Below are 25,807 nucleotides of genomic sequence, written 5' to 3'. Positions count from 1 at the left end.
CGGGGTCACGAACTATGACCTTTAACAGAAGAAAACCAAAACAAATATTTTATAAAATAGCAGAGCGTCCTAAATCCGAGAACGTCGTTTCCTGGAGGTAAGTCTCAGTCCTGGGTTGAAAACCGTAGAAAGCTCTCGGAGATACTGGATGATAAAAGAGCGCAGCTAATCTCCCGGCTAGCTTGTTAGCTAGCCGATGCGGAGCTCCTTTCCTGCCCGTCTCCGGCAACTCGGGATCCGGGCAAGGACGCTGGGCTCACTATGCCTACGCGGATATTCTTTACACACAGTTAAATTAATACTTAATACTATACTTAATACTTAACACCCATGTCGGCTTAACCTGAACCAATCTCTGCATGCCAAGACGACAAATCCAGGGGGAGAGACGGGCAGAGTCGGCTCTTGGTGCAGCCCTTGTTCGGTTTACTTGTATTAAGCTAACGTTAGCTGGAATAGCTAACATTGGAAAGATGTAGCTGCTGCAGATGAACTCGACCCTTTTACCTTTGCCATTCCGGGCACAGGAGTGGGTTGAAACAACTATGACTTTATTTACCAAAGCTGCATTTTTACATGTACTACTAGCACATTGACAGTCGTCCACTGTACGGTCTGGAAAGAAAACTGCACTAATATATTATCATTAGGATTCGTCTTCAGTGTTACTGGCTGACTGCCAAATTCTCCATTTTGTTCTGTATTGTGATGCGTTTGGGGAAGGAGGTACTGATGGACATTGTGTTGCACCAATCAGTGAACATTATGAAAGAGCATGCTGCTCCCTTTGGTCAGTGAGCCTGTGGAGCACTGCAGGCACATCAATCTTTTCACTATTATAACCCCAGGTCAACAAAGACAGTTAAAACTGGAAACTGAACGGAGATTATTGATGGAAAGAGTTAATGTTGTTATGGCTGAAAGCATTAGTTGATTAAACGATAAGTTGATCAACAGAAGAATAATTGGCAACTCTTTTGATAATCTATTAATCATTTAAGTCATTTTTAAGAAAAAATAATGACAAATTTAAACATTCTGTTTCAGCCTCTCAAATATTAGGATTACTAAAACTAACTTAGTTTGGGTGCCCAAACTTTTGTACATGCCACAATTACAGTTTTTTATTTTTCTCCCCCTTTTTAACTTCATGAAATAAAAAGTAAAAGTGCATTGACATTTGAAGAAAGGCTTATCTTTTAATTTGTGTTACCTGGTAGGATTTGTGTTTACTTCTTTTACTTGTCTTCACTTCCTAAATCAACATAATATGTTATTTGCTCGTGGGTGGCATAGACAATACCTCTTTATAGTTTTTCTGCACTGATTTGATACACTTCTGTCCACTGTGTTCAAAGACTGCAAATGCTGTGAGGCTATGATCCATTAATCTGTGTTCACTTAAGTTTTAATGATGTGTGGTTCTTTTCACACAGTTCTTTCTGCTTACAGTAATCTCAGTGTTGTTTCCAGTGAATAGAAATCTTTTTCTGTGGTGTTATTAGCTCATTCTCTGTGTGTAAATATGCTGAGATACAAAAAGTTTGACTTTATAATTGGTATGAAACCACATATAAAAGAACACACCAGGTTGGTTACCTGCTGTTTGAAGAAAATGGAAGCCACAAGAGTAGAAAAGACAGCTGTGATCTAGGATGTAGTGCATATGCATTCAGACCTCTTCTTTTTTTCCAGTTTGTTATGTTGCAGCCTCATGCCAAAAAAAGGAAAATTTCCCTCATCAATCCACACTCAATACCCCATAATGACAAAGGAAAAACAGAATTGTAGAAAATTTTGGAAAAAAAGCCCTGAAGTATCACATTGGCATAAGTATCCAGGCACTTGAAATGTAGCTCAGGTCCCTCCCATTTCTCTTGATCATCTTTAAGTGTCCACTGAAGGTTCCCAAGAGCACAGTGACCACAGTGGGAGAAACTTCCAGAGGCACAACCAATTCTAAGCATCATGCCTGGTCTCCTCCTCCTAGAATTGAGCCCAGACAGTTCAATCTTGGTTTCATCAGACCAGAGAATCTTGTTTATCACAGTCTGAGAGTCCTCTAGGTGCTTTTTTGCAAACTGTCACTGAGGTGATGCGTCCATCTGGCCTCTCTGCCATAAAGCCCAGACTGGTGGAGGGCTGCACTTTCAGTTTTAATGTCATAATCCTTTATGATACAGCATTAATATTATTTTTCTAAAAATGTCCCAGTGTTGTCCTGCTCTTCTGTGACGGTTTGCACCTTTGTGCTTGTGGCATCTTTCCAAACAGACCTCACTAATGACCTTACATCATCATGACAACCAACCCGAATCTGCTGTCTCAGCAGAAAGTGGATTCTGAGCACGAGGCAGAGGTGGGTGTGCAGAGGAACAGTTTCATGATGTAAATTCTGGCAGTCTTAAGTTAAATCATATGAAGTTTTTTTTTTTCTTTCTTTTTTTTTTAATTGAAAGAAACTGATGCTATGCTCTTTGATTGTGTGGTAAGTAGGTGCTGCATTTATTTGTTGCCATAGACATACCTTCTCCAGACAGTTCCCTCTTGTATTTCTTTAAAAGTGTTTTATAATAACATCCCTATGCTTTACACACACACTCAAGTTAAATATATTTGTGTTCCGGACATACTGATTTATAATTTGTATGTGTATGTTTTAAAAAATTGTAGGTGTCATCCTCTCCGTCAGACTCGGTGATGAGTGAGTCTCCACAGCGCTTTCAGGTCATCTCCACTGAGCCTGCCACAACACCACAGCGAATACAGGTAACCGCAGCTGGCTTCAGAGAATGTGACACTGCTCCTGCCTGTTGATGTTGTCCTCTTTCGGTGCATTAACGGCAGCAATGAACACGTTGATGTTACGACATGTGACTAAGCTCTCCCATCTTCAATGTCACTCTGTTCCCTTTTTTTCCCTTTAACCCCATTGGTGTATGTTTATTTCCACCTCCCTCTCTCTGTGTCTTCCTCTTCCATCTTGATCACCTTCAGATTGTAACTGACCAGCAGACAGGTCAGAAGATCCAGATAGTAACAGCGATGAACCCGTCCAGTGCTCCCAAGCAGCAGTTCATTCTCACTACGGCTGACAGCTCAGGGGCGGGCAAGGTTATCCTGGCCTCACCAGACAGCCACAACACTAAGCAGCTCATCTTCACTGCTGCTGACAGCCTGATGCCAGGAAGGATACAGGTACAGTGTTACCCACAATATCACCCCCTGGTATATAGTGTGATGGTGCCATTGGCAATATCTTGGTCTTGATATTTGTTACTATTTTCAGACATTGTTATAACATTGCTTTTCAGATTGTCACAGATCCACTGTCAATGGAACGGTTGTTAGGGCAGTCTGGGGACTTGAGCCGATCGCAGCCAGTGGAGTACTGTGTGGTGTGTGGAGACAAGGCTTCAGGTACTGAAGCTTACTTTACATGCAGATGTGATACTTTGTATGTAACTTGAGTGATGCATCCTGATGTCAAATCAGATAGTATGTTTAGCTTCACAATGTCAGCAATCTCACCCATACACATACAGTGACTCAGACACTCTGACTAGTCTTCTCTGTGTTCAGGGCGTCACTATGGAGCAGTCAGTTGTGAGGGATGTAAGGGCTTCTTCAAGAGGAGCGTGCGGAAGAACCTTACCTACAGCTGCCGCAGCAAACAGGACTGCGTCATCAACAAACACCACCGCAATCGCTGCCAGTTCTGCCGGTTGAGGAAATGCCTTAAGATGGGGATGAAGACTGAGTGTGAGTTTGTATCTCAATCTGCAATACATGGAGATAAAAAATACGGTTCCACTCAGAGACAAGTTATTAAAAAGTGTGTAACTTCATGTACAAAGGTCTTTTTTTTTTTTTTTTTCTTGCCTGTCAGACAGTAATGTTGGTTATAACTTTTTATTTATTTTTTTTCAATACATTTGCTGGCTGTCGAGATGTTGTTGATTGTGCATGCCGGAGGCTTTAGATCAGTACCATCAGATCTGTAACAACACTCACTACTGCTAGCTACAGTAGCCAGGAACTGAAATTAATTTATTATTATTATTATTAGTATTATTAGTATTATTAGTATTATATTTTATGGTTAATACATCCATCCATTTTCTGCCACAAAAAGGTCATGTTAATTGATTATTACTGAGTTATTGTTGTATACAGCTGTGAAGTACTTAATAAAATGTGATATAAATTCATATTTATTAAATGATTTTAGACTTTTAATTTCTCAACTGGTTTTCTCGCATTATTTGACCAGTATGATCATGGAAAAGGCATTAAATTGCGTTCTGCGCGATCTTGAAAAGTCTTCTGCAGTATTCGCCTAATTTACTGATTATGCATTTGGAGGGAATAGAGAAGAGAGGCGATCTTTTAATCAAATAATGCAGGTTCAAGCACCTTGGTCAATTGCACTTCCTTCATAATTAGAGGAGTTCTAAATATTTAAACCAAAAGGACCTTGTGTCTGCAGCAACACTGATTGTCCTTCAGCAAGACACTGAATTTCTACTAGTTTCTGCCATTTCCCTTTGGGATTAATAAAGGATTCAATCTATCTGTCTGTCTATGCTAATCTGTGTTTTGAGGAATCGATTTAAAAAAAAAACAACAACAACAAACAAACAAAAAATAAATATTCCTCTGGGATCACTTTTATTGTTATAACTGTTCATTTCTAACCATTGGAAAAGGGTAATTTGGGTTTGTCTGCTACTGTTTTTTTTTCCTCAGCTGTCCAGAGTGAGAGGAAACCCATCGATATAGTGCCCAGAGAGAAGCATGCCAACTGTGCTGCCTCTACCCAAAAGATCTACATTCGCAAGGACCTAAACAGTCCGCTCATCGCCACACCGACCTTCATCTCTGATACAGAGACAGATGGCTCCAGGTTAGTGGGAATCAGGACTACACACAAACCTCAGGCCTTGGCCTATGTTTTGTTCTATTTCTCAGCTGTTGGGTGTTTTTTAAAATGGATTTTGTTAATGCTCTGTGCCATGTGCAGATCCAGCCTGCTGGACCAGGGGATGCTGGTCAACATCCAACAGCCGGTCATCCAAAGTGATGGAACTTTGCTGCTTGCCACCGACCCAAAGGTACAGATGTGTCCGCAGATGCAGTAAATAGAACATCTGTCTGCTCTGCCTTATACTTACTTACTAACCATACTTATACCATAAGTACATACATGATTTTTCTGATAACTGATTTACGGTAGATTCTGTCTTTATTTAGGCCTTCAGTGTGTTTTTAAGATGCATTTGCCATTCATGTTACATGCCACTAATTTTTGAATATTTTGTCTTGAATGGATGGAATGGCAAGTGATCTTGGCCCACAAGATGAAAATAATCTGCACTGTGTCTTTTGTCTTCAGATGGAGTCTGGACAGGGGGACCTGGGGACACTAGCTAATGTGGTAACATCACTGGCCAACCTGAGTGACTCAATAAAAGAAAATCTAAACAATGGTGACACCTCAGACAACCAACACGAGGAGCAATCCGCCAGCGAGATAACACGGTTAGTCAGCAGTGCACAGAGAGGAGAAGAATTTGTTTGTTAGAGGTATCAGCAATGTTTCATCACTCACTTTAACAGGCCCTCTGTGAATTATTATTATTAATTAATTTTTTTCCTGTCTGACTTGGCATCACGTGTCAAGTCAGTGGCCTTTATAGAAGCAGATTATTTTGAAAGGGAATGTTTTGCTCTGGGAAAAGTTGAAAAAAATGACAGGTACAACAAGGACTTCATCAATGGTTGTCTTCTTGCTTGTCTTTTCAAGTGTAATGTATTTTGTATAAATTTGTTAAAAGTTAAAGTTCATGAAGTATCATTTCACCCATTTAAGCCAGGAGGCCACAGTTAACCAGCTCAAACTGGCATTCAGATACTATAAAAATGAGTAACCCTTTAAATATGTAAGACATTTACTTTACTCTTCTTTTTGATATTTAATGCAGGTCATTTGCATTACGTTTTGGGTTGTAATATCTGCAGTGATTTCATCACTGATATTATCCTATTCTAAGCATTTTAAATAGCACTTCATAGATTATTTTGTATTTTCAATTTAATCTTTTTTTTTTCATTTTATTTACATGATATAATTTCGTTATGATTAGTTAAAGCTTCATTGTTCATTTACACAGCAAAACCTTCCCAAAACTACTGTAAATGACCACAAAACAAGAAGGTGCTGAGTGACTGAAAGATTAAATAATATATTTGATGCAAAGGGTTAGGGTTAGGGGATGTTTGGATCTTTTTGTTATTCACTCAGGTAGAAGGAAATGTATATTTGTTTTGTGTGTTGTGCACAGTGCCTTTGACACCCTGGCCAAAGTCTTCAACCCACCTGAAGAAGGGGTCGGACAGAGTCTGGCAGATAAGTCGCAGTGCGTTGGTGGAACAACAATCCAGCTGATTGGTCGAGACCAGGAGACCCCCATTATTGAGGTGGAGGGGCCACTGCTCACTGACAGCCATGTTGGCTTTAAGGTGGGTGGAGTCAACTCATAAAGTTAATGGCCACAACAACACACTTGTTGAACATCGCAGAAGAATTCAAGGCAAGGCAGAAGTCTTTGTTAAACAAAGATATGCATGTGTACATATTAGCAGAGAAGGGTGGTAGTAGAGATACAGACAGGAAATGTGGGGAGAGAGAGGGTTACGGCTTGCAGCGAGGGTTCTCCGGTCAGGAGTCAACTTGTGGACATTGCAGTAACATGGTTTGCTGTTTGATCACTGGGGCATCCTTTTTCTGTGTCCTCCTGTCTTTCCCCTAGCTCACCATGCCCAACCCCATGCCAGAGTATCTGAATGTGCATTACATCTGTGAGTCGGCTTCCAGGCTTCTCTTTCTCTCCATGCACTGGGCGCGCTCCATCCCTGCCTTCTCAGCTCTCGGGTAAGAATGTATTTGACACATGAAGACGTAAATTACACTGCAAGCTCCCATCTATTGACTGTATATAATATTGTGAAGTCCACAGGCACGCTATCTACGCACTCACACCCATCTTTCTTCCTTTGTCTGTCTTTTTCAGTCAGGAGGCAAACACCAGTCTGGTGCGAGCCTGCTGGAATGAGCTGTTCACTCTGGGTCTCGCTCAGTGCGCTCATGTGATGAACCTGTCGACCATCCTCACTGCCATCATTAATCACCTTCAGAGCAGCATCCAGGATGGTATGGACCACAGACCTCGTCATCACTTCACAGTAGGACGCACACATATAAACAAGAGAGAAGATCTGTGATGTTTAAATTTGTTACTATAACAAATTAGACCTAGAGTAGTGACATTGCCACTGTTGTTGATTAGATGAAACTTTGAGATATTAAGTTTTACCACCTTGTTGTTACATTTCCAGGATTACACTTTTTTTACACATTTTTTAAATTTGTCCTTGTGTCATATATCAGCAGTTAATTGGAGAATTTATGCATCTACCAACTACTGACTTGGCTTAATTGAGGCAACTATATGCCAACAACCAGCCAAAATGTGTCTAAAACTGTTAGGAGGAATTGCAACTTTTGATGGCGATGACATATTTTTCTTGTTTCTCATAAGACTTTCCTGGTGAGACAGAACAACTACATAAATAAATGACAAATGTTACATCAAACTCTGCATTTTCTTCTGTCTTAGACAAACTTTCGGGGGAGAGGGTGAAGCAGGTGATGGAGCACATCTGGAAGTTCCAGGAGTTCTGCAACAGCATGACGAGGTTGGAGACCGACAGCTATGAATATGCTTACCTGAAGGCTATAGTGTTGTTCAGCCCTGGTGAGTCTGCTAAGAGGAGTTTCTGATTTTTCCTAATGATGAACGTTGTAGCTGTTATCAGTTGAATGAAAAGAATACCACGGAAGAGTGAATGAAATTTGAATAGGTGACTTGCATTTTGTTAAATGATAGTGGTGTGTTTGACTCATCAGATCACCCGGGTGTGGACAGCAGTGGGCAGATTGAGAAGTTCCAGGAGAAAGCTCTGATGGAGCTGCAGGACTATGTGCAGAAAACCTATCCAGATGACACGTACAGGTACATTCATACTTCCAATCTAACCAGTCAACATAACCTCCTCACCCCATTTTAAAGCAGCAGCACCATGAATTACATGTGATCTTGTCGTAATGTTGCATGTTTATTCTTTGCGGTTTGCCACTTTGATCAACGGTATGTCGCATGCTGTTGTTGTTGACCTGCACATACAACTCCCCATCATCTTATTCTGTATATTGGTAACGGTATACAATACATGTTATATCACTGCTGTGCCACGGACATATAACATTTCTTGCATTAAATAAATGAATAAATAAAAAAAGATATTAAGTCAAGTAAATTTTTATCTATAGAAAATGAGGGAGGATGTTGAAATAGATAGGACCTGAGCCTCAGACCTCTCCACCATGAAGACATAATGCCCATTGGCATATAGTTAGCTTTAACGGTCAAACAGTCCAAAGCTTTGTTTGCTTTGCTGGCTGTTAGCCTTTGTAGCTATGATTAGTGCCACTAGCTACCAGACAGGAATAGTATTCATCACATCAGTGACTGTTATCTAGCACACAGCAGTGACATACCACAGTCAGCAGCAGCACATGCTAGTAAGAATTATCTATGCAAAGTGGTAACTGCCAGTAGTACACCAGTGACAGACTATTTTCGTATGTTTTTAGGTCTGGGGGATTTAACCACCACAAAGCCTTAAGCCTGCACCAGCCACTAACAGGTGGTGCACAGAGAAAGTTTGAGTTTGTTTATGTTGACAAATAAATGCAGAAATAAAATAAACCACAATTCTTCATTTGGATTGTCATACATTTTCACCTCTTTGCTTTTCACTTGTGTTGGTGTCTTTTCAATCTCAGCATTATTCAAGTGTAGAGCATTGAGGTGTTTGGCTAACGGACTTGAATTACTTTTGAAGATTGTGACGCACACTGAGGAAAAAGACGAGTTTATAAGAACATTTCTTTGAAAAAAAACAAACAAGGAGGTAAACACAAAATATCAGTATAACTGGAACTGTTGTGTGTTTCCTCAGGCTGACCCGTATCCTGACTCGTCTCCCTGCCCTGCGGCTCATGAACTCGAGCATCACAGAGGAGCTCTTCTTCACTGGCTTAATAGGTAACGTTTCTATTGACAGTATCATTCCCTACATCCTCAAGATGGAGACAGCTGAGTATAACAGCCAGGACTCTGACCCAACCGAATGACATCCTATCAATCCAGAACCCAGAACTGTCGATTTAAAGATGGTACTCTTTGTCACTCAAAGGGTTTATTGTTGAACCCCAATCCAAAATTCTGCAGCAGCCCCTTGTTTTCTAACAATGCATGGTGCAAAGTCATTCAGGAATCCTCGGTAGATTAAGATTATCTGGCATTGGAGAGCCAGGGTGACACTTGGACTGTCCTCTGGAGCTGATGCAGTGTGGTAATCTTGAGTGTCTGGCCTAAACTCAGCCACTATGAATTAAATGAAAAAGGAATTATCTGCAGCTGCAACTATGCTCGTCTCCTTTAATGTCTTTATAGCACTTCAAGCAAGTGAACTTAAACCTCTGGTCTTAGCCTTTCAAATTGTTGCAGTCTTATCTAAGCCTTACCATGCCCTCATGATGATTACATACATAATCTGCAGATATCAGATGAGATACTGTATATAATAAACACAGCCCAGAGTCTAAAAATTGAAATTTTACATGTGGAATTGGAATTGCATGTATTTAAAAATTTTAATCTTAAGACTAAAGTAAATCTGAGTATTTACTGTAAAAATGTACTTTGAAGCTGTTAAGTATTTATTTATGTTGGCTTTTGTGAACATTGGCTCAGTATAATCTTATATGGTTAATGACTGTGCTGTTAAATTGAGAATTCAGGCTTTAACAAAGACTAAGTATGACTTAATTGTAATTTTCTTTTTTTTTTTTTTTTTTTCAATTTTGTAAGTGACACAATTAAAATGAATAAACAGGTCTTTACTCTAATTAATTAAATCTAAATAATAGCTGGAAAATGCACTTCAATCAGGTACCTGAGCTAACTCAAACCTCAATCCTTTATTTGCAAAGTATTCATATGCACTGGCTGTCACACCATTGAGCTCACAGTGCGCATAGCTCAATACAATGTGACCAATGTCTGCTTTTATTCTGTCTTTCAGTTTTAATTTACATTCAGTTTATATTCACAAAATCACATAAGACAAATTAGCCAACTAAATTGACCACATGTCCTTTTTTTTTTTTTTTTTTTAAATTATACTGAATGACATGTCAGAGTTTAGGTTTATGTTTAGGTACACAGTATTTCTGGGGTATCATGAATATGTTGCTATTATAAACCGTGCAATCACCTCATCACTTTTCTCTTTATGACAATCAATTATATGTTATTTCCTTCTGTCGCATCAGTGTCACAACTGTTCTTCTCAAACTGCATTTTGTATGTGTATTTATCAGTGGCTCTTATTTCTTTTCAAGAATTAGATTATCTTAAAGATTTTGGGTTCAGAAATGTTACTTATGTGTAGCTATGCTGCTGTTTTTGTACTTGTGTTTTGCATTTGTATTCTGCTAAGTGCACATCAATCAGCTTTTGTGGCGTTCCACTACATTCATGCTGACTAAAACTTTGTGTTTTGTATGTTTTCTAAAAACTTAAATTTGTTGTGAACAAATTTGCTTGTTGCATACTAAGTGTACTTAAAGTACTTTTGGGCAGGTTTCCCTGAAAAAAAGAAAAATGAGAGATCTTCTGGAAAGCCAGTCTCTAGTGTATCAGTGTCTTGAAGACCATATGGAGATATGCATTGGCTTACCCACTTGTATAATGGTTCAGAATAAGCATCCACAGCAACATGAATGATAATGGGGATGTAAAGAAGTCAACAGTTATTATGTCTTGTGAAATTAATGTCAGTTGTAAGAATTGGGTTTAAAACCCATACAGACTGTTTGTTTGTTACGGCACTGGTGTAAAATGACCTTTGTACATGTAATTTCATTAAAATGAGTGCATGTTGTTTTTAAGCGGGGTTTTATAATCTTGTCGCTGTTTGCCCTATTAAGGAGCGTTGTTATAATTTTTTTCTTTTTTCTTCTTTTTATAGTGCATTGCCATGCATGAAGAAGTTGCTTAAGTGCATTTTATTAAATGCTGTATGAAAAATGTTGATTTAAATGTTGTGGCTTTAAAACATCTACCATGAGCAGCTCCCACATTAGAAGATATTAGAGCAGATTGTTTTTTTGGGTTTTTTTTTTCAGCTTTGAGGATTGAGTATTCCATGGTTAAAATTTTATACAATGTAAATATTTTCTGCTCATGTAAAATGTATTTCTTCAAACATTGAAACTGAGAAATTCAAACATTCATGTTTTGCTCAAGTTTTATCACAACCCTACATTTCTACCTCACTCCAATGAAGATATAAAACAAATGTATTAACGACTGAGCTCCTGTATCAGCATTCCAGTCTCTGGGGCCGGCTTTTCTGAAGCCACACAGTATAAAAGAAATAAACAATTATTCATGAAATATGACAAGATTGAGTCTGTTCTGTTCTGAGAGTGAGAGGAGTTTATCTATCAGAAAATCATCTAATTGTAGTAACATTTCAAAGACAATTTGTTTTTTATTTATTCGTTTGCACCCATTAATTATTTTATTTTCTCATTTGTCTATTTTCTTGTCTCCTTGTCTGTAAGCTCTTGTTTTTGTTGTTTTTATTTAAATTCACAAAATCAATGTACAAGACAAGATAGGGAATGACTTTACAGAAAAGAATAACATTCAATAAACAATTGAATATGCTCTTGTTCTAGCGATGAAGGTGAATGAAGTGCAGCGTCATTAAAAACTACAACTACCAGACCGCTCTTCAGTCTCCCGGATGACAACCACTTGGGACGTCATCAAAAACGCGTCTCTGTGCTTGTGCGACTCGCTGCGGGAGGCAGGTTTCAAATGGTATCTTGTAAACATTAAAGGAGTTTGTTAAAAATGCCTATGAAAGGAAGGTTCCCAATCAGGAGGACCCTGGACTACCTGCAGAAGGGCGACATCATCTTTAAAAACCGAGTCAAGATCATGACGGTGAATTACAACACACATGGAGAGCTGAGCGACGGAGCAAGGTCAGAGCTAACAGCTAGCCGTGTAATTACCACCTTTGCAGCAAACAGACATTTACAGATAAGCCATTTTTAAAATTTGAATGCACTGTATCTCTTTTATATTCATTAACTTAAATTGGGGAAAAGTCAACTGTAATTGTGGCATGTGCGAAGCTTTGTTCACTCTACTACTCCATACCAACTCATTAGGTCTCAACTGAATTGGGACCAGCACAGAATTATCAGTACAGTCCTATAAATGTGTCAGAACTTGAAGTATAGAGTGGTCCTAACTTTAAGAATAGAAAGACTAGCTGGCATCAAAAGTTTGCCGGCTGTGGTATATTTTGCACATGCCACAATTACTATTTTATTTTTATTTCTATTTTTAAGTTTGTGAAACAAAAATGTATCAATGCATTAAATGAGCAATGTGGACAGGATTTTTTTTTATTTTTATTGGTTTTTATTCTTTTGTTGGCGGAATCAAATGACTTTAGAAAACTGTCACCTAAGTCAGTGCAGCCTTTAAACCCATGGCTGTTACAGTATAAGTGGCAAGGATGTATTAAATTTAGTATGTAACTAATAATGAAAAAAAAAAAAAAACTCAATGCTGGAGGTGGGTAAATTGAACATTCATTGTCTGAACCATTCAGGAAATTTGAAAAACTTTTTGTTACAATTTGCTTCTCAAAAGTGTAGCATTTAAAGAAAGCACCTGTTATATGAAGCTGATGCCAAATTTCTCTCCCTTTGTTTTGCAGAAAGTTTGTGTTCTTCAATATTCCTCAGATTCAGTACAAAAACCCATGGGTCCAAGTAATGATGTTCAAAAATATGACACCATCACCATTCTTGAAGTTCTACCTGGGTGCGTAGTTTGGCACTGTTGTTTAACCTGTATCATAAAATAATGATTATCATAATTACACAATAATTATTATTATTAACGCTATTATAACTGTGTAATTTTATAAATATTTTCTCGTCTCTCCTGCAGATGATGGGGAGCAGGTACTGGTGGATGTAGAAGGGAAGGACTACAAACAAATTTCACAACACGTTAAGAAGATTTTGGGAAAATCAGAGTAAGATATTGAGTTATTTTTATTTTATTTATTTTATTTAAGTGTGGACCATGTTTCATGACACCTACATGACTATATGCCTGTGATTAGGGCTCTTGGTGGATGTAACTTGTGATGTAACTAAGATTTTACATTTTACTAAAGCAAATGACTTCAGCATATAATTTAATGTAATTCAGCCTTGAAGACCAGATAAAAATATAATGTGTGTGTGTATATATATATATATTATTTATTCCAGCAAAACCAGGACTGTGAGGCTGGAGCAGCTAAATGGAATTCAGCCATTATTGAAAATTTCTTTTTTATTTACACCTGTGCCTTTCCTACTGTGACATCTCAAAAATGTCTGCTGTGAAAAAGGCTTGTTTCTATAATGACTAGACAATCTGTTTGTGTATTTATTTTACTCTCTGTGCTCACAGACAAGTGTTACAAGCTGAATCCCGCGCCAAGATGCAGGCATCCAACCCCGCCAACTTTGGACCAAAGAAGTATTGTCTAAGGGAGTGTATCTGTGAGGTGGATGGCCAGGTGCCGTGTCCTGGCACCACGCCGCTGCCCAAGGAGATGACAGGCAAATATCGAACCCAGATGGCAGCATCACAGGAGTAAGAGGCTGAGAAGGAGAGCAGACTATTGTTGATTTACTGGACAATATTATTATATTATTGTTGCGTTTGATTTTGTACAGTTACATAAAAGAACTAACACATTGCATATTTTGTTGTAAATATGCACAAGTGAATGGGTCCCATTATTCTGTGTGAATTGGAGATTGTCAGTGCCTGGACTGCCACCCGCCACTCCACCATAAATCCAGCACAAACACTTGTCAGTGTTGGGGGTGTTGATACTTCGTGCCAGGTTTGGACATCTTAACCTCACACCCTCTGTTTGTACATGATGTGACCCGGTTAAAGATTCCTGTCATCCAGATGTGAGCTGTATACTGCAATGTAAACATTCAAATAAAACCTAAATTTGCCTGTGTGGCTGAAGTAACCAGTAACTTTTTATGTAAAAAAGAATTAATCAAAAAAAGTAATAATAACCACAATATTTTCATGTGAATGGCAGGATCAAGTTTAGATTGATTAGACACAGGTTTACCATATCTATGAAAAAAAGAGAAACAACCATATTTTACTGTAGACAACTTTTTTTTTATTGATGCTGAGATGGAATTTTCTAAAGTTAATAAATTGATGTCTGTGTCCAAAATTTTAGTTTTATTTTTGCAGTTATAGTTCTAAATGCAGAGCCATTAATCAAATTACTTCCAAAGCTAAAATCAACTGCTAATACACATTAAGAAGCTCCTCATGTTATTCACACTGTCACAAAACATTTAGTGTCACGTTTTGCTGACAGCCGTCTGTGGACATCACAAATAAGCAGTGTGAGATTAACAGACAACACAAAACACTTCGGTCTCTGGAGAGAAATATGGACAGTCTGACTGACAGGAAAGCACAATAAGATTTATGTAAGGACCAACTTAGCAGCACTGTGAGTGGTAATACTTGCTGGCATTCATGTAGTGTAAATATGTCTAAAATGTTGCTTTGACCTAAGGGTTTAGTCATCTCATTTCTTTACACATCGGGATTTCAGTGGATTCTAGTGCATTTTTTGTTGACTTCAAGTTGCCTACATTGTGCCTTGGCAAATAGTGTTTAGTATGTACATGGTGAGAGCTGGGTGAGCTGGCTGGATGAACTTTGAATGGACTTCTCAGATGAAACTACTGAACAGATAACATGCTTTACATACAGATCTTAGTCAACAGCACAGAACAAGAGCAACGTGTTGAGAGATTTTATCAGTTTGTCTAAATTTATATAAAAAACAAAAGCAGGAAGACAAGCTTGGCCACTAGCTCGATAGAAAGACCGGCATCAAACAGCACTTCAAAGACACACGGACACATGAATCATGCAACCCAAGTGCTCAGTTGGATCAGTAGTGCCACTGTAAACAACAAGATCACAACCTGCAGGGGTTGCACAGTAGGACGTGGAAAACCTTTTGTTCCCTTGGCTCAATGTGGCATTTAAGATGCAGGTTTTAAAAAATAAAGGTCTCAAATGCAACCATGTCGAAGCAAACCGTGACCTAGAGGAGATGCACAAAAAACTATTAACTGAATCTGTGAGATCATTTCAACCATGCAGACTTAGAAAATGTCACCTAACAGGAATAGGTTAACATTCATTTAAACTCAGTTTCACAGAAAAAAAAACTGTTTGATCAAAAACTTATGGATATTCTACTGCAAACGTACCTGTAGTTATTAGCAGTGTGATTATTGATTAAAAGCGTTTCCTTACAATCATGAGATCATAAAGATACATCACTATCGGCATGACTGACAAGCAACAAAAATGGCTTAATTGTGTTTAATGAGCCTTTAAGTGTCCCTTTCAAATCTGAGAAAGGTGCTGCAACAATGAGTAGTTTAAGTGGTGTGACTGAATTAGTAATTTAGGCCTGTGGTTAAATATTTATATCTAAATGATCAGTTTCCTTCAAATGCTGCACAAAAACAGACTCAAAAGTAAAATTCCATTTGTTTCTCATTAAATTATGAGATGGTTATTTGGTCTGTGAACAGTTCACGGCCCTGTTGGAATAGTCATGTATGGTTTGGTTCTTTGGCATTAGTTAAATGAAGTTAAGCAGGAAGTTAAATAACCACAGATTAACTGAAGTTGTAGGTACAGTAACATGATACCTCTAATATCACTGGAATTAAAGAGGAACTCCACTGATTTTACACATTAAAGTATGTTTACAGGTCTTGGGAAAGTACTAGCGCATGTGTGAAAAGAAGGTGTTTAAAGCCTTTTGTGGCTCCAGAGGGAGGTGCACACAGTCTGATGAATTTCCTCAAGTGATGGGGCTGAAGACGACAAAAAAATTCAGGGGAGTGGAGTTAGAAAAGGAGGCTAGGAGGCTAGATGCTACATTAGGCACTAGTAGTGTAACACAGACAAATCTCTGACTGAACTGTGGAAAGTTGAACTGCATTGTGGCTAATGTAGGCACTAGGTTTTGAAGAGGAAGAAGAACGCGTGGAATAAAAAAGATGATATCTCAGGTTTTGATGCATCAGTTTGGTATCAATGTGATGCTAAATTGCTAAAGAGTCCTCCTAATTTGGCCGCATAAAAAGCTCTTGAAATGATTTATCATTTAGCCTTGGATTTTGGTTTATATGCATCAGTTGATTGCTGCTTGTAACATTTTATGTCTTCATTCATAGCTTCTGCCAGAGAGCCAAATCACACATTCTGACTTCCACAAGACTCAACTCAAAGACCCATCCAACTGTCCTGTTTTAAAAAAAAAACTTTAAAGTGGCATTTGTCATACATTCCTGTTTGCACCGATTCAACAGGGTTAATATCTTCAGCAAAACTTCCTGTACAAACTTGTGGTGCTAAAAAAACTGTGCATGCTGGGATAGGCTCCAGCCCTCTGTGACCCTGTGCAGGATAAGTGGTTTAGAAAGACGTTAATGGAGTCATTCCAGACTACTGATATTTAATACATTTAATTTTGGGGCTAACCTAACCCTTCTGTGGTGCAGCAGACCTCACCCAATCTAAAATCAGTGGGCTCATTAGTCATGTAAAGTGAGCTAGCCTTGCAGGGCTTGGTAAGTAGCGGGTGATCAGGGACATTTTGAAGAAAAGGTGTCAGTGCTTCTTCTTCTTTTGTTCCTGCAGGGTGTGCTGTAGCTCTCTCAGGTTCTCTGACAGGAGCTCCACCTCGTCAAGACGGCCACTGAGCTTGGCATCAAAAATGTAGGCCCTAATGTTATCAATCTGCTGCAGCAGCAGTTCTTCCTCTATCATGTCCAAATCGGGCAAAGCCTCGTCATCATCTTCTCCGTCGAAGGGGTTGGTTGAGACTCCTGGAGAATTCCCAGAGGCCTCCATGAAAGGGTTACCTGGGTCAGTGTCGTCATCCTCCTCCTCAAAGGGGTTTCCTGGTACAGTCTCAGCCTGTTTGTCTTCCTCGACGTCTTCATCAAAGGGGTTGTATTCTTTCTTCCCATTGGTTACTTCTTTGTGCTCCCTCTTGATGTCCTCAAAGAAAGGATTGGATGGATCCTCCTCAATAGGAGATTCGTCCTCCTCGAAAGGGTTAAGGGAACTGCTGTTCTGTCCTTCACCACCAGGGGGGGTTACGTGTCCCCCTAAGCTCCTCAACCTAGGAGGTGACTCCTCCTGGGTTGTGAGAGCGGGGAATGCTCTTAGAGATGACGGGCTTCTCTCTGCTTTAGGAGTCAGATCCTCTGCTGTAGTGTCTTCCTCTCCCTGGAAGCCCCCTGCCGGGCTGATATCCAGAGACCTCTCCCAGGTGAAGGGAGGCAGGGTGGACCCCACAGCGGGGCCCCTCTGCTCCCTCTCCTCCCTCTCTTCTCTTTCCCGGGCCTCCAGGCGATTGAACTCCCCCTGCTGCAAGTTCTCCTCCTCAGCCAACTTCTGGGAGAGAGCGATAGCCAGGCTGGTCTGCTGCTGGTCGTATTCATCCTGCAGTTGACGCAAGTTTTCCTCCAACATGGCTACCTCGTCTGTTCTCTGGGCCTCCCGAGCTTGACGGAGGAACGACTGAATGTTCTCAATCTGCTGCAGGAGGGGGTCTTCCAGCTCGCTGCGTGTATGAACAGAGTCTGCTGACGGCAACCAGCCACCAGCTTTGGTCATGCGTGGTGCTCTAGGGGCCTGCGGCAGCTCTCCGTTGGTACTGACAGGTGGACGGTTTCTCTCAGACTCCTGCCTCTTCTTCAGGGCCTCCTGGGCGGCCTGTTGGCAGGAAAGCATATGTAGTAAATACATTTAGTTCCATTTATTTATTTTTTAAATCCAGAGTGTCGTATCAGTACATAATCTCACCAGTCTCTCTTGTTGGAGTCTCTTCTCCTGTTCTTGTTTCCTCTTTTCTTTCAGCTCTCCATATTTCTCCTTAGTGGGCAAAGACATGAGACCTAACAGCTTCTCCTACAACAGCGAGGACACCAAGAATACGTGAATTCAGGGAAGGATCCAGGGAGAAACATTTATGTAGCAGAAATACTGTACAAATATAATAGAATGAAGATTGGAAGACACTGTATAGCCATTAGCATTCAGGCGGGATTTATTTCTCTATAGGAGGTGGGTTGATTTCAGTATTACCTGTGCTAGTCTGATTTTAATTTTAGGCAAAATCTCCCATCCTCCCGTAATTTAAGTCTTGTCTGGAGTGTTTCTCTGAATTTTTATACAAACAGTTGTGCCTCATCCGCTCAGTGCACAGTGTGACACCTCAAGTAGAAGAAAAGGATTTTACTAACCTAATAGATCACTTGTTAACATCAGTCAACTTATACGACGGAGGAAAATATGGAAAATAAACTTTACAAGACCCCGCAAGCTCATCAAATGGGCTGTTGTAATGTCATAGATGATTCTGTCTTTGCTGGTCTACCTTACTATAGCTGAACTCATGTAGTGAACTACAGTACACGTGTCTAACGCTGTTGCACTAGTCCCTTTCTTACTCTAAAAGATTAGCCTTATCAGTAATCAGAAAGAAACAGGAAGGATGACTTCTAAGACACAGGAGGGGAAATATTTTGTTACCCAACTAATATGTGTAATATTTATTTATTCTGTCTATTTTCATGTGGAGTACTGTGTGAACTTTGTCTCACCTGAACAAATAGTGTGGCTGTATACCGGACCATCCTCTGCAGCTGAAGCGCCTTTGGACGCGGTGGTGGATCATCTTTAACTCCCAGTGTTAAAATCCTCTTGCTGATAAGAAACCAGAGAATCATCAAGACACGTCTTGTACAACTCCATATTTGACCAACATGACAAAAGAGTTCTGTTCAATTCTGAAACAATCATTCAGGACTGATGTGTACCTCAGAGCATCGATTAGTTCATAGTACTTCTGTACTTCCAGTCTCAGTCCACCAGCAGTGTCAAGATTGTATGTGGTTTCTCCGGCACTGTGGGAGCATACAGCCATGACAGTAACCAGAAAAAGTCCCTGAAATCAAAGCTCATTTCTAAAATTAGTAATGCTTATTGAATAACTACTTTTTATATGAGGCTTACTTGAGAGACTCGGCCATTCGGATGTATTCTGGAGCCTTTTCATCCACTTTCTCCATGCACATCCTCAGCCTCTGACAGGAAGACAAGTTTTGAGCAAATGAACAACAGGAAACCCCAAAAGAAAAACAATGCTTGACGGGAAGGATATAAAAGAATAAACCCAAGACAGCTTGAAAAGAAAACACAGAATCGACTGCACTGCAACTAGGACCAGAATTAAGAGGCAGATTGTGAGTTCTGCAATGATTCCCGGTCATTTACCAACCTCATAAAGTTTCACAATATCAGGCATGTGGTCCTTCTCTTCCAACTTCTGCTGTCTCTTCAACAGCGTGTCCATGCAGTGGTGGCAGCAGCGGATCTTCTCGTCGTCCTTTTCCTCCAGCATGGAGGTTACACTGCTCAGGCTGCTGATGCTGCCTCTCCTGGAGCCCATACCACTGCTGCCAGCTCCAGCCGGGGGAGACTGGGACTGACCGGGGCTTCCATGTACACACAGGGCTTCTCGTGTCCCATTAATCAGCTTTTCTGTGAACAGACAAAAGGTAAAAAGAAATCACACCAATGAGATACATATGGCAAAATTTGACCTCAACGAGATAACTGATGATTTCTTTGAGGTTTGTACAGTTTGTTGATACATACGGGCCAAAGGTATGGGGACAAATTCCATGCACTTCCTACACATGATGGACCCACAGAGACGACAGTGGTGCCGTCTGTTCCGAATGTTGAACTTGTTTCCGCAGTCAGGACAGAACGGGACGTCTGAGTCATTCACCCATGACACTACGGACTTCTCAATGGCTGTAAAGGAGGATGAACACTCATTAGTTTAACATATTACATAAATACTATTTACATACACTTAGAGAAGTCAGACTTTTAATAGAAACACATGCGGACAAACCTCTGATTTTGGCAGCATCTGAGTTGGTCCTGTCAAACGATGTCAACTGAAACGACAGTTTTCATGGCAAATGAGTTGGCACAGTTAAGCCCATCTCACATCTGATTTCAACAACAGCAGGAAGAAAACTATGGTTCGAATGAGCTTTGCTATTGTAAGCACACCTTTTCCAGTCTGATGATGAGCTTGTTGACCTCAATGACATAATGATCTATCCTGGCTGCCCGGTGTTTTTTAAATACATCCAGGTGACTTCTAGTTGCTCCTACAAACGAAAAGAGAAAGATTACCGTTAGTGGATTCTTTTAAGACAGATGTTGAAAGTTATTGTACTTTCTGGCTTTAATATAATAGTCTCACCCAGTTCCTGAGGTTCCCACATATAGGGGTCCACTCCACCATAGTAGAAGGACTCATAACTGCCAGTATCTGGTCTGTCATCTCCATCTCTCTTTAACAGCTTGTCTTTGGCTTTCTTTGCCTTCTGAACCAAACCTGTGCACAAAGAAATTGGGAGACAACTGATTCCATGTATAGAAAATGCAGAGAGGATATTATACACCGTACACCAGAAATGATTAATATTTCATTGCACTTAATCACCATTTTCCCTTTTTCAGCTATTGTCTCTCCCCGAGAAGCTGCAGCAGCATATTCTGCCAGTTCATCCTGGCAACAATTCCCCCTGGTCCTCTGTCACGGTACTACAATGTCCTTTTATCTAAATTCAAACTGTATTCAAAAAGCTGCCTTTTAAGAAAGCAGTGCAAAGTTATTTTTGCTTCTTTACACTCTATTTTGCTTTAGAACATGATAAGACTCAAATGGCTCGTGGCTGTGAGTGGAGTCAACAAATACAATACACGGGACTCACTTTTGAGCTGTCCCCTGACATGGCGGTCATCCCCAGAGTGCTCCTCTTCGTAGTGGTCTTGGAGTTGGTAGAATGACTGAAGGTCTTTCAGGCACAGTGGACAAAGAAAGCCCTCCTTCACTTCACCTGTCCCCTCAAAGGGGGAAGAGTAGCTGGAGGCCATGATAGCAGTCAGTTGTGTTGTTGGAAAAGAGGTGCAAGGTGGGAGGGTCCTGCTTTGGTCCACATGTCACGGGGTGTACAACCCACCCCATATTAGCTCCATCACGCCAGAGAAAATCCTGGGACTCTGAGGGACAGGACAAAGCAGATTTCCAAAAAAATCCAACACAGATTTAAACATGTACGCTAGGTAAGACCTCTGTTCTTTTACGCTAAACTACTCATACATCCTTCACTGCAGTGACACAATGCGAGTCACTTTTTGGTAGACACGCTAAGTTAGAGGATTGTGAAGCTGCAATATAGTAAATTACTTAATATAAAAATGTAATTGGGGTTTTACCACCTGTACAGATTTAGCTAATTATATTCTCACAAATGTAGTAAAAGGTTTAAATTTTAATTTTGGCCACTCTCAGAAAGCTTCATTTCATTTTAGTTAAACTCTAGCTAAGGAGGTGAAGTTACTGCAGCCACACTTTTATGAGTTGCACAAATCGTTGACATCAAACATCTTCCAGTTATTGGCCTCGCCTGGATTGTCTTGATTACATGCTCGTTAAAATGAACTTGGCGCTTCATGTTTACCAGCTAACGTTAACTAGGAGTTCATAAACCTGACCAACTCATCTAGTTTATCCAACCCACTTAGTCAGCGAGACACAAACCTAACTACACGAGCAGCTATAGCGAGCACTTTTGTATTTGGTGCTCTAAGTTAAATTGTTTAATATTTGTCCAACGCTGCCCGACGTTTTAATGACCAGATAATGCAACGTTAGCTGGACCATGCTAGCAGCAGGTCTCGCCTTCTTTAGCTATCGTTTCTCCAATCTCGTTGTTCAAAACAAGGGAAAAAATAGCTTCCAGCTTCACTAAAACAAATACTTGCGGACTTATCAACACGACAGATCGTCTATACTTACAAATGAAACCAACAATAACTATGTTGTTGACACTTCGGATTCTCTCTGACAGCTCGACAACACCAGCTGCAGTAGCAGCAGCAGCAGCAGCCTGATCATGTGATTAGCATTCAGTCTGTACAAGAGGAGAAGAGGGACAAACAGCACAAAACGTAGACGAACTGCGCCCCATCACGACACTGCATCAAAATGTGTCTACCGGTATTTCATGAGACATCCGTGGCTGGATTCACAAGTTCAGCATGACTAACGGTGTGTGCTTGCTATAAGCTCAGTTATGTTGGCAAACGCAAGGTTAATGTGCAGAGTGGGAAACTGCCTAGGTGGCCTCAAGTTCACTGTGTCTCAGTTGGTTTGAGACAATTTGATTCATTGCAACTTGACAACTGTGGAGTATATACGTGCGACGGCTCAACGCTGTTGTTTGCTGTTGTCATCATTTATGTAATTTGGTTTGAATGTTAATGTTGGATATATATGTATGATTTTCCATCAGGTAGTTACTATAATAATAAAAATATAATATTATAATAATATTGATGTTATTATATATATATATATATATATATATGTTACTGTGACTTTCAATGGAAATGCACCTTCTCACACACATGGAATTTGGATGGAAGTTTCTAATTAGATTTTTTTTATCAACCCAAAGAAAGCACACTGAACAGGAGAGGATCCCANCCAACTCATCTAGTTTATCCAACCCACTTAGTCAGCGAGACACAAACCTAACTACACGAGCAGCTATAGCGAGCACTTTTGTATTTGGTGCTCTAAGTTAAATTGTTTAATATTTGTCCAACGCTGCCCGACGTTTTAATGACCAGATAATGCAACGTTAGCTGGACCATGCTAGCAGCAGGTCTCGCCTTCTTTAGCTATCGTTTCTCCAATCTCGTTGTTCAAAACAAGGGAAAAAATAGCTTCCAGCTTCACTAAAACAAATACTTGCGGACTTATCAACACGACAGATCGTCTATACTTACAAATGAAACCAACAATAACTATGTTGTTGACACTTCGGATTCTCTCTGACAGCTCGACAACACCAGCTGCAGTAGCAGCAGCAGCAGCAGCCTGATCATGTGATTAGCATTCAGTCTGTACAAGAGGAGAAGAGGGACAAACAGCACAAAACGTAGACGAACTGCGCCCCATCACGACACTGCATCAAAATGTGTCTACCGGTATTTCATGAGACATCCGTGGCTGGATTCACAAGTTCAGCATGACTAACGGTGTGTGCTTGCTATAAGCTCAGTTATGTTGGCAAACGCAAGGTTAATGTGCAGAGTGGGAAACTGCCTAGGTGGCCTCAAGTTCACTGTGTCTCAGTTGGTTTGAGACAATTTGATTCATTGCAACTTGACAACTGTGGAGTATATACGTGCGACGGCTCAACGCTGTTGTTTGCTGTTGTCATCATTTATGTAATTTAGTTTGAATGTTAATGTTGGATATATATGTATGATTTTCCATCAGGTAGTTACTATAATAATAAAAATATAATATTATAATAATATTGATGTTATTATATATATATATATATATATATATGTTACTGTGACTTTCAATGGAAATGCACCTTCTCACACACATGGAATTTGGATGGAAGTTTCTAATTAGATTTTTTTTATCAACCCAAAGAAAGCACACTGAACAGGAGAGGATCCCAAGAGCAGGAAACTGTGGGAGCCAGGACGGCTCCAATCACTGGCATATATTTTGTTAGTGTTCAGTAATAAGACATTTAAATGCCTTTCCAGTTTAACACCTTTACTTTAGGAAAAGTTGACTTCAGTCAGCCCACGTCAACCAATACTTATTTGGCGAATATATGTCAGCTTTACTGGATATGACCTGTTGTAACCCCGAGGCTCAGTGTTGTAGAGTGGCCCTGTGTCAGAATCTACGTCTAAGACTTTCAGTTATTTCCGTTTCAATGTATAGTTTTATAAACAGTGTACTTTTAGCCCATACCTAAGGGCTCTATAGATAGATAGGAAAATTGAGGAACATTGTAGAGACAGAGACCCAGAATAAAAATACATTGCAACAATATATTGCAACAATAGTAATAATATGTTAAAAATGTCAGTGTATAATGAATGGAGTAAAAGTATGATATACACAGTATGTACAGATGATTGTGCTTCAGTGTGTTCTCCTGTCACATAGAGGTGAGCTGTTGTACAGTGTCATAGTGAACAGCAGGAATGATTTTCTGAAACACTTCTTGTGACATCGGAGCTGAATGAGTCTGTTACAAAAACGGGCTCTACTGTCTCTGACGTGTGTGAGCCAGTGTAGCACGGAGATATTAACATTGTCCAAGGCCACATTAGGCTTGTAATGGAAACTGAAGAGAGCAGATTTCACCTGTGGTCTAAGGTCTAAAATCTGCCTAAGGTGGACCAGTCTCTTCAGTACCTTCATGACATGTGACTTAGTGCAACCAGTCTAAAGTCATCTGGGTGGCCTTCTTGGGTACTGGTGACAAGTAGGACGTCTTCCACAGTGCTGGTATCCTTTCCTACCTCAGACTTAGGTTGAAGATATGTCGCAGGATATGCACAGGACTTCATGATAGAGAGTGGATACCTGGCACGAGCCCAACAGGTTAAACCATAACCATAACCTGTGATGCGGGGGCACAAGGTGACTTTGCTCCATTTTCGAGGACATATAAACCAAAACCTTTGGAAAGCACTGAACTACATTATCCACAGAGTCACTGAAGTGTGTTTGTCAGAGTGTGTGCATATGACTTTCACACATAGGCTTGTGTAATTTTTTGACATTTCATGATCTAAACATATAAAAAACTCCAAAATCACTAAGGATGAATATGTATTATGTACATCTCCTATTACCTTCTGTCCTTGAGGAATTACAGGTAGTCTAAAACAGTTTGTGCATGAAATATAATGCATCTGAAATTTTTCATACTGTATATTAGATAATATTCATTTTCCTGCTCAATAGTCTGTCAATCCACAGATACCTGGCAGCACTGCTGGAGTTGAAAGTTCTCTCTCTCTCTCTCTCTCTCTCTCTGTCTCTCTGTGTGTTTCAGTGGAGTATCTCTACCATTACATCTTCATCTCTAACTCACGTTTCATGAATAATTTGCATACTGATCAGGCCCGTGGACAGCTGCTCCCAAGACTGTGATGGAATAAGCCCAATTAAAGTGAGAAGAGGACGCCTGATACTCTCTGTCTGCTGCTGAAGTGCATTAATCATTCTAGATGAGGCTAATGCAGCGCTACTGCTTTGTTGGACTACACACTAATTAGACTTCAGTTGGGTTGAATCAGCAGTTTAATAGACTTTAGCTGACTGAGACATGCATTTTACTGCAACTAAAGCAAACAATACATTTTTACCAATGCGCTTTATTGTCCAACAAAAACATTGGTGGTCGCTTTTCCTTTACAACATCAGGTTAAATGAACATAATCCATGCAATGACGTGTAGAAAAATAATAAATGACACAATTTATTTGCTGCGGTATTCATTATATTTTACATAAGTACAAAAGAATGA

The 25,807-nt window shown here is 39.9% G+C and overlaps 3 protein-coding genes across 6 annotated transcripts; 2 read left to right on the top strand and 1 right to left on the bottom strand.

The window, feature by feature from the left end:
* nr2c2 (nuclear receptor subfamily 2 group C member 2) lies at positions 1-9,923 on the top strand. Of its 3 annotated transcripts, none has more exons than XM_022739117.1 (15): positions 1-97; positions 2,275-2,359; positions 2,674-2,769; positions 2,998-3,198; positions 3,315-3,420; positions 3,583-3,762; positions 4,750-4,906; positions 5,024-5,114; positions 5,396-5,541; positions 6,345-6,522; positions 6,813-6,934; positions 7,074-7,213; positions 7,680-7,817; positions 7,970-8,075; positions 9,085-9,923. In XM_022739117.1, the coding sequence occupies exons 2-15, from the start codon at positions 2,300-2,302 to the stop codon at positions 9,257-9,259; spliced, it is 1,896 nt and encodes a 631-aa protein (XP_022594838.1). In that variant the 5' UTR covers positions 1-97; positions 2,275-2,299; the 3' UTR covers positions 9,260-9,923. The 3 variants fall into 3 exon arrangements, with proteins under 3 accessions (XP_022594838.1, XP_022594840.1, XP_022594839.1); XM_022739118.1 differs by lacking the exon at positions 1-97 and adding an exon at positions 2,460-2,488 and having other exon boundaries at positions 2,300-2,359; XM_022739119.1 differs by lacking the exons at positions 7,970-8,075; positions 9,085-9,923 and having other exon boundaries at positions 7,074-7,245; positions 7,680-7,783.
* A 2,055-nt stretch (positions 9,924-11,978) lies between these two features.
* Positions 11,979-14,262, top strand: mrps25 (mitochondrial ribosomal protein S25). The gene is made up of 4 exons (XM_022739150.1): positions 11,979-12,187; positions 12,934-13,040; positions 13,170-13,257; positions 13,683-14,262. The coding sequence occupies exons 1-4, from the start codon at positions 12,054-12,056 to the stop codon at positions 13,870-13,872; spliced, it is 519 nt and encodes a 172-aa protein (XP_022594871.1). The 5' UTR covers positions 11,979-12,053; the 3' UTR covers positions 13,873-14,262.
* A 98-nt stretch (positions 14,263-14,360) lies between these two features.
* Positions 14,361-23,259, bottom strand: rbsn (rabenosyn, RAB effector). 2 transcript variants are annotated; one of them, XM_022739149.1, is made up of 12 exons: positions 23,244-23,259; positions 21,161-21,449; positions 20,647-20,781; positions 20,451-20,551; positions 20,287-20,332; positions 20,022-20,183; positions 19,642-19,904; positions 19,377-19,447; positions 19,181-19,267; positions 18,965-19,067; positions 18,165-18,269; positions 14,361-18,074 (listed from the first exon to the last, which is right to left on the bottom strand). In XM_022739149.1, the coding sequence occupies exons 2-12, from the start codon at positions 21,321-21,323 to the stop codon at positions 16,962-16,964; spliced, it is 2,349 nt and encodes a 782-aa protein (XP_022594870.1). In that variant the 5' UTR covers positions 21,324-21,449; positions 23,244-23,259; the 3' UTR covers positions 14,361-16,961. The 2 variants fall into 2 exon arrangements, with proteins under 2 accessions (XP_022594870.1, XP_022594869.1); XM_022739148.1 differs by lacking the exon at positions 23,244-23,259 and adding an exon at positions 22,249-22,336.
* Positions 23,260-25,807: the final 2,548 nt, after the last annotated feature.

The sequence above is a fragment of the Seriola dumerili genome, unplaced genomic scaffold (assembly GCF_002260705.1).
Source record: "Seriola dumerili isolate Sdu_G_001 unplaced genomic scaffold, Sdu_1.0 BDQW01000043.1, whole genome shotgun sequence".
In the NCBI taxonomy this organism is placed as follows: Eukaryota; Metazoa; Chordata; class Actinopteri; order Carangiformes; family Carangidae; genus Seriola; species Seriola dumerili.
Note: the sequence above shows the minus strand (reverse complement) of the source record. Positions and strands in the feature narration are given on the sequence as shown.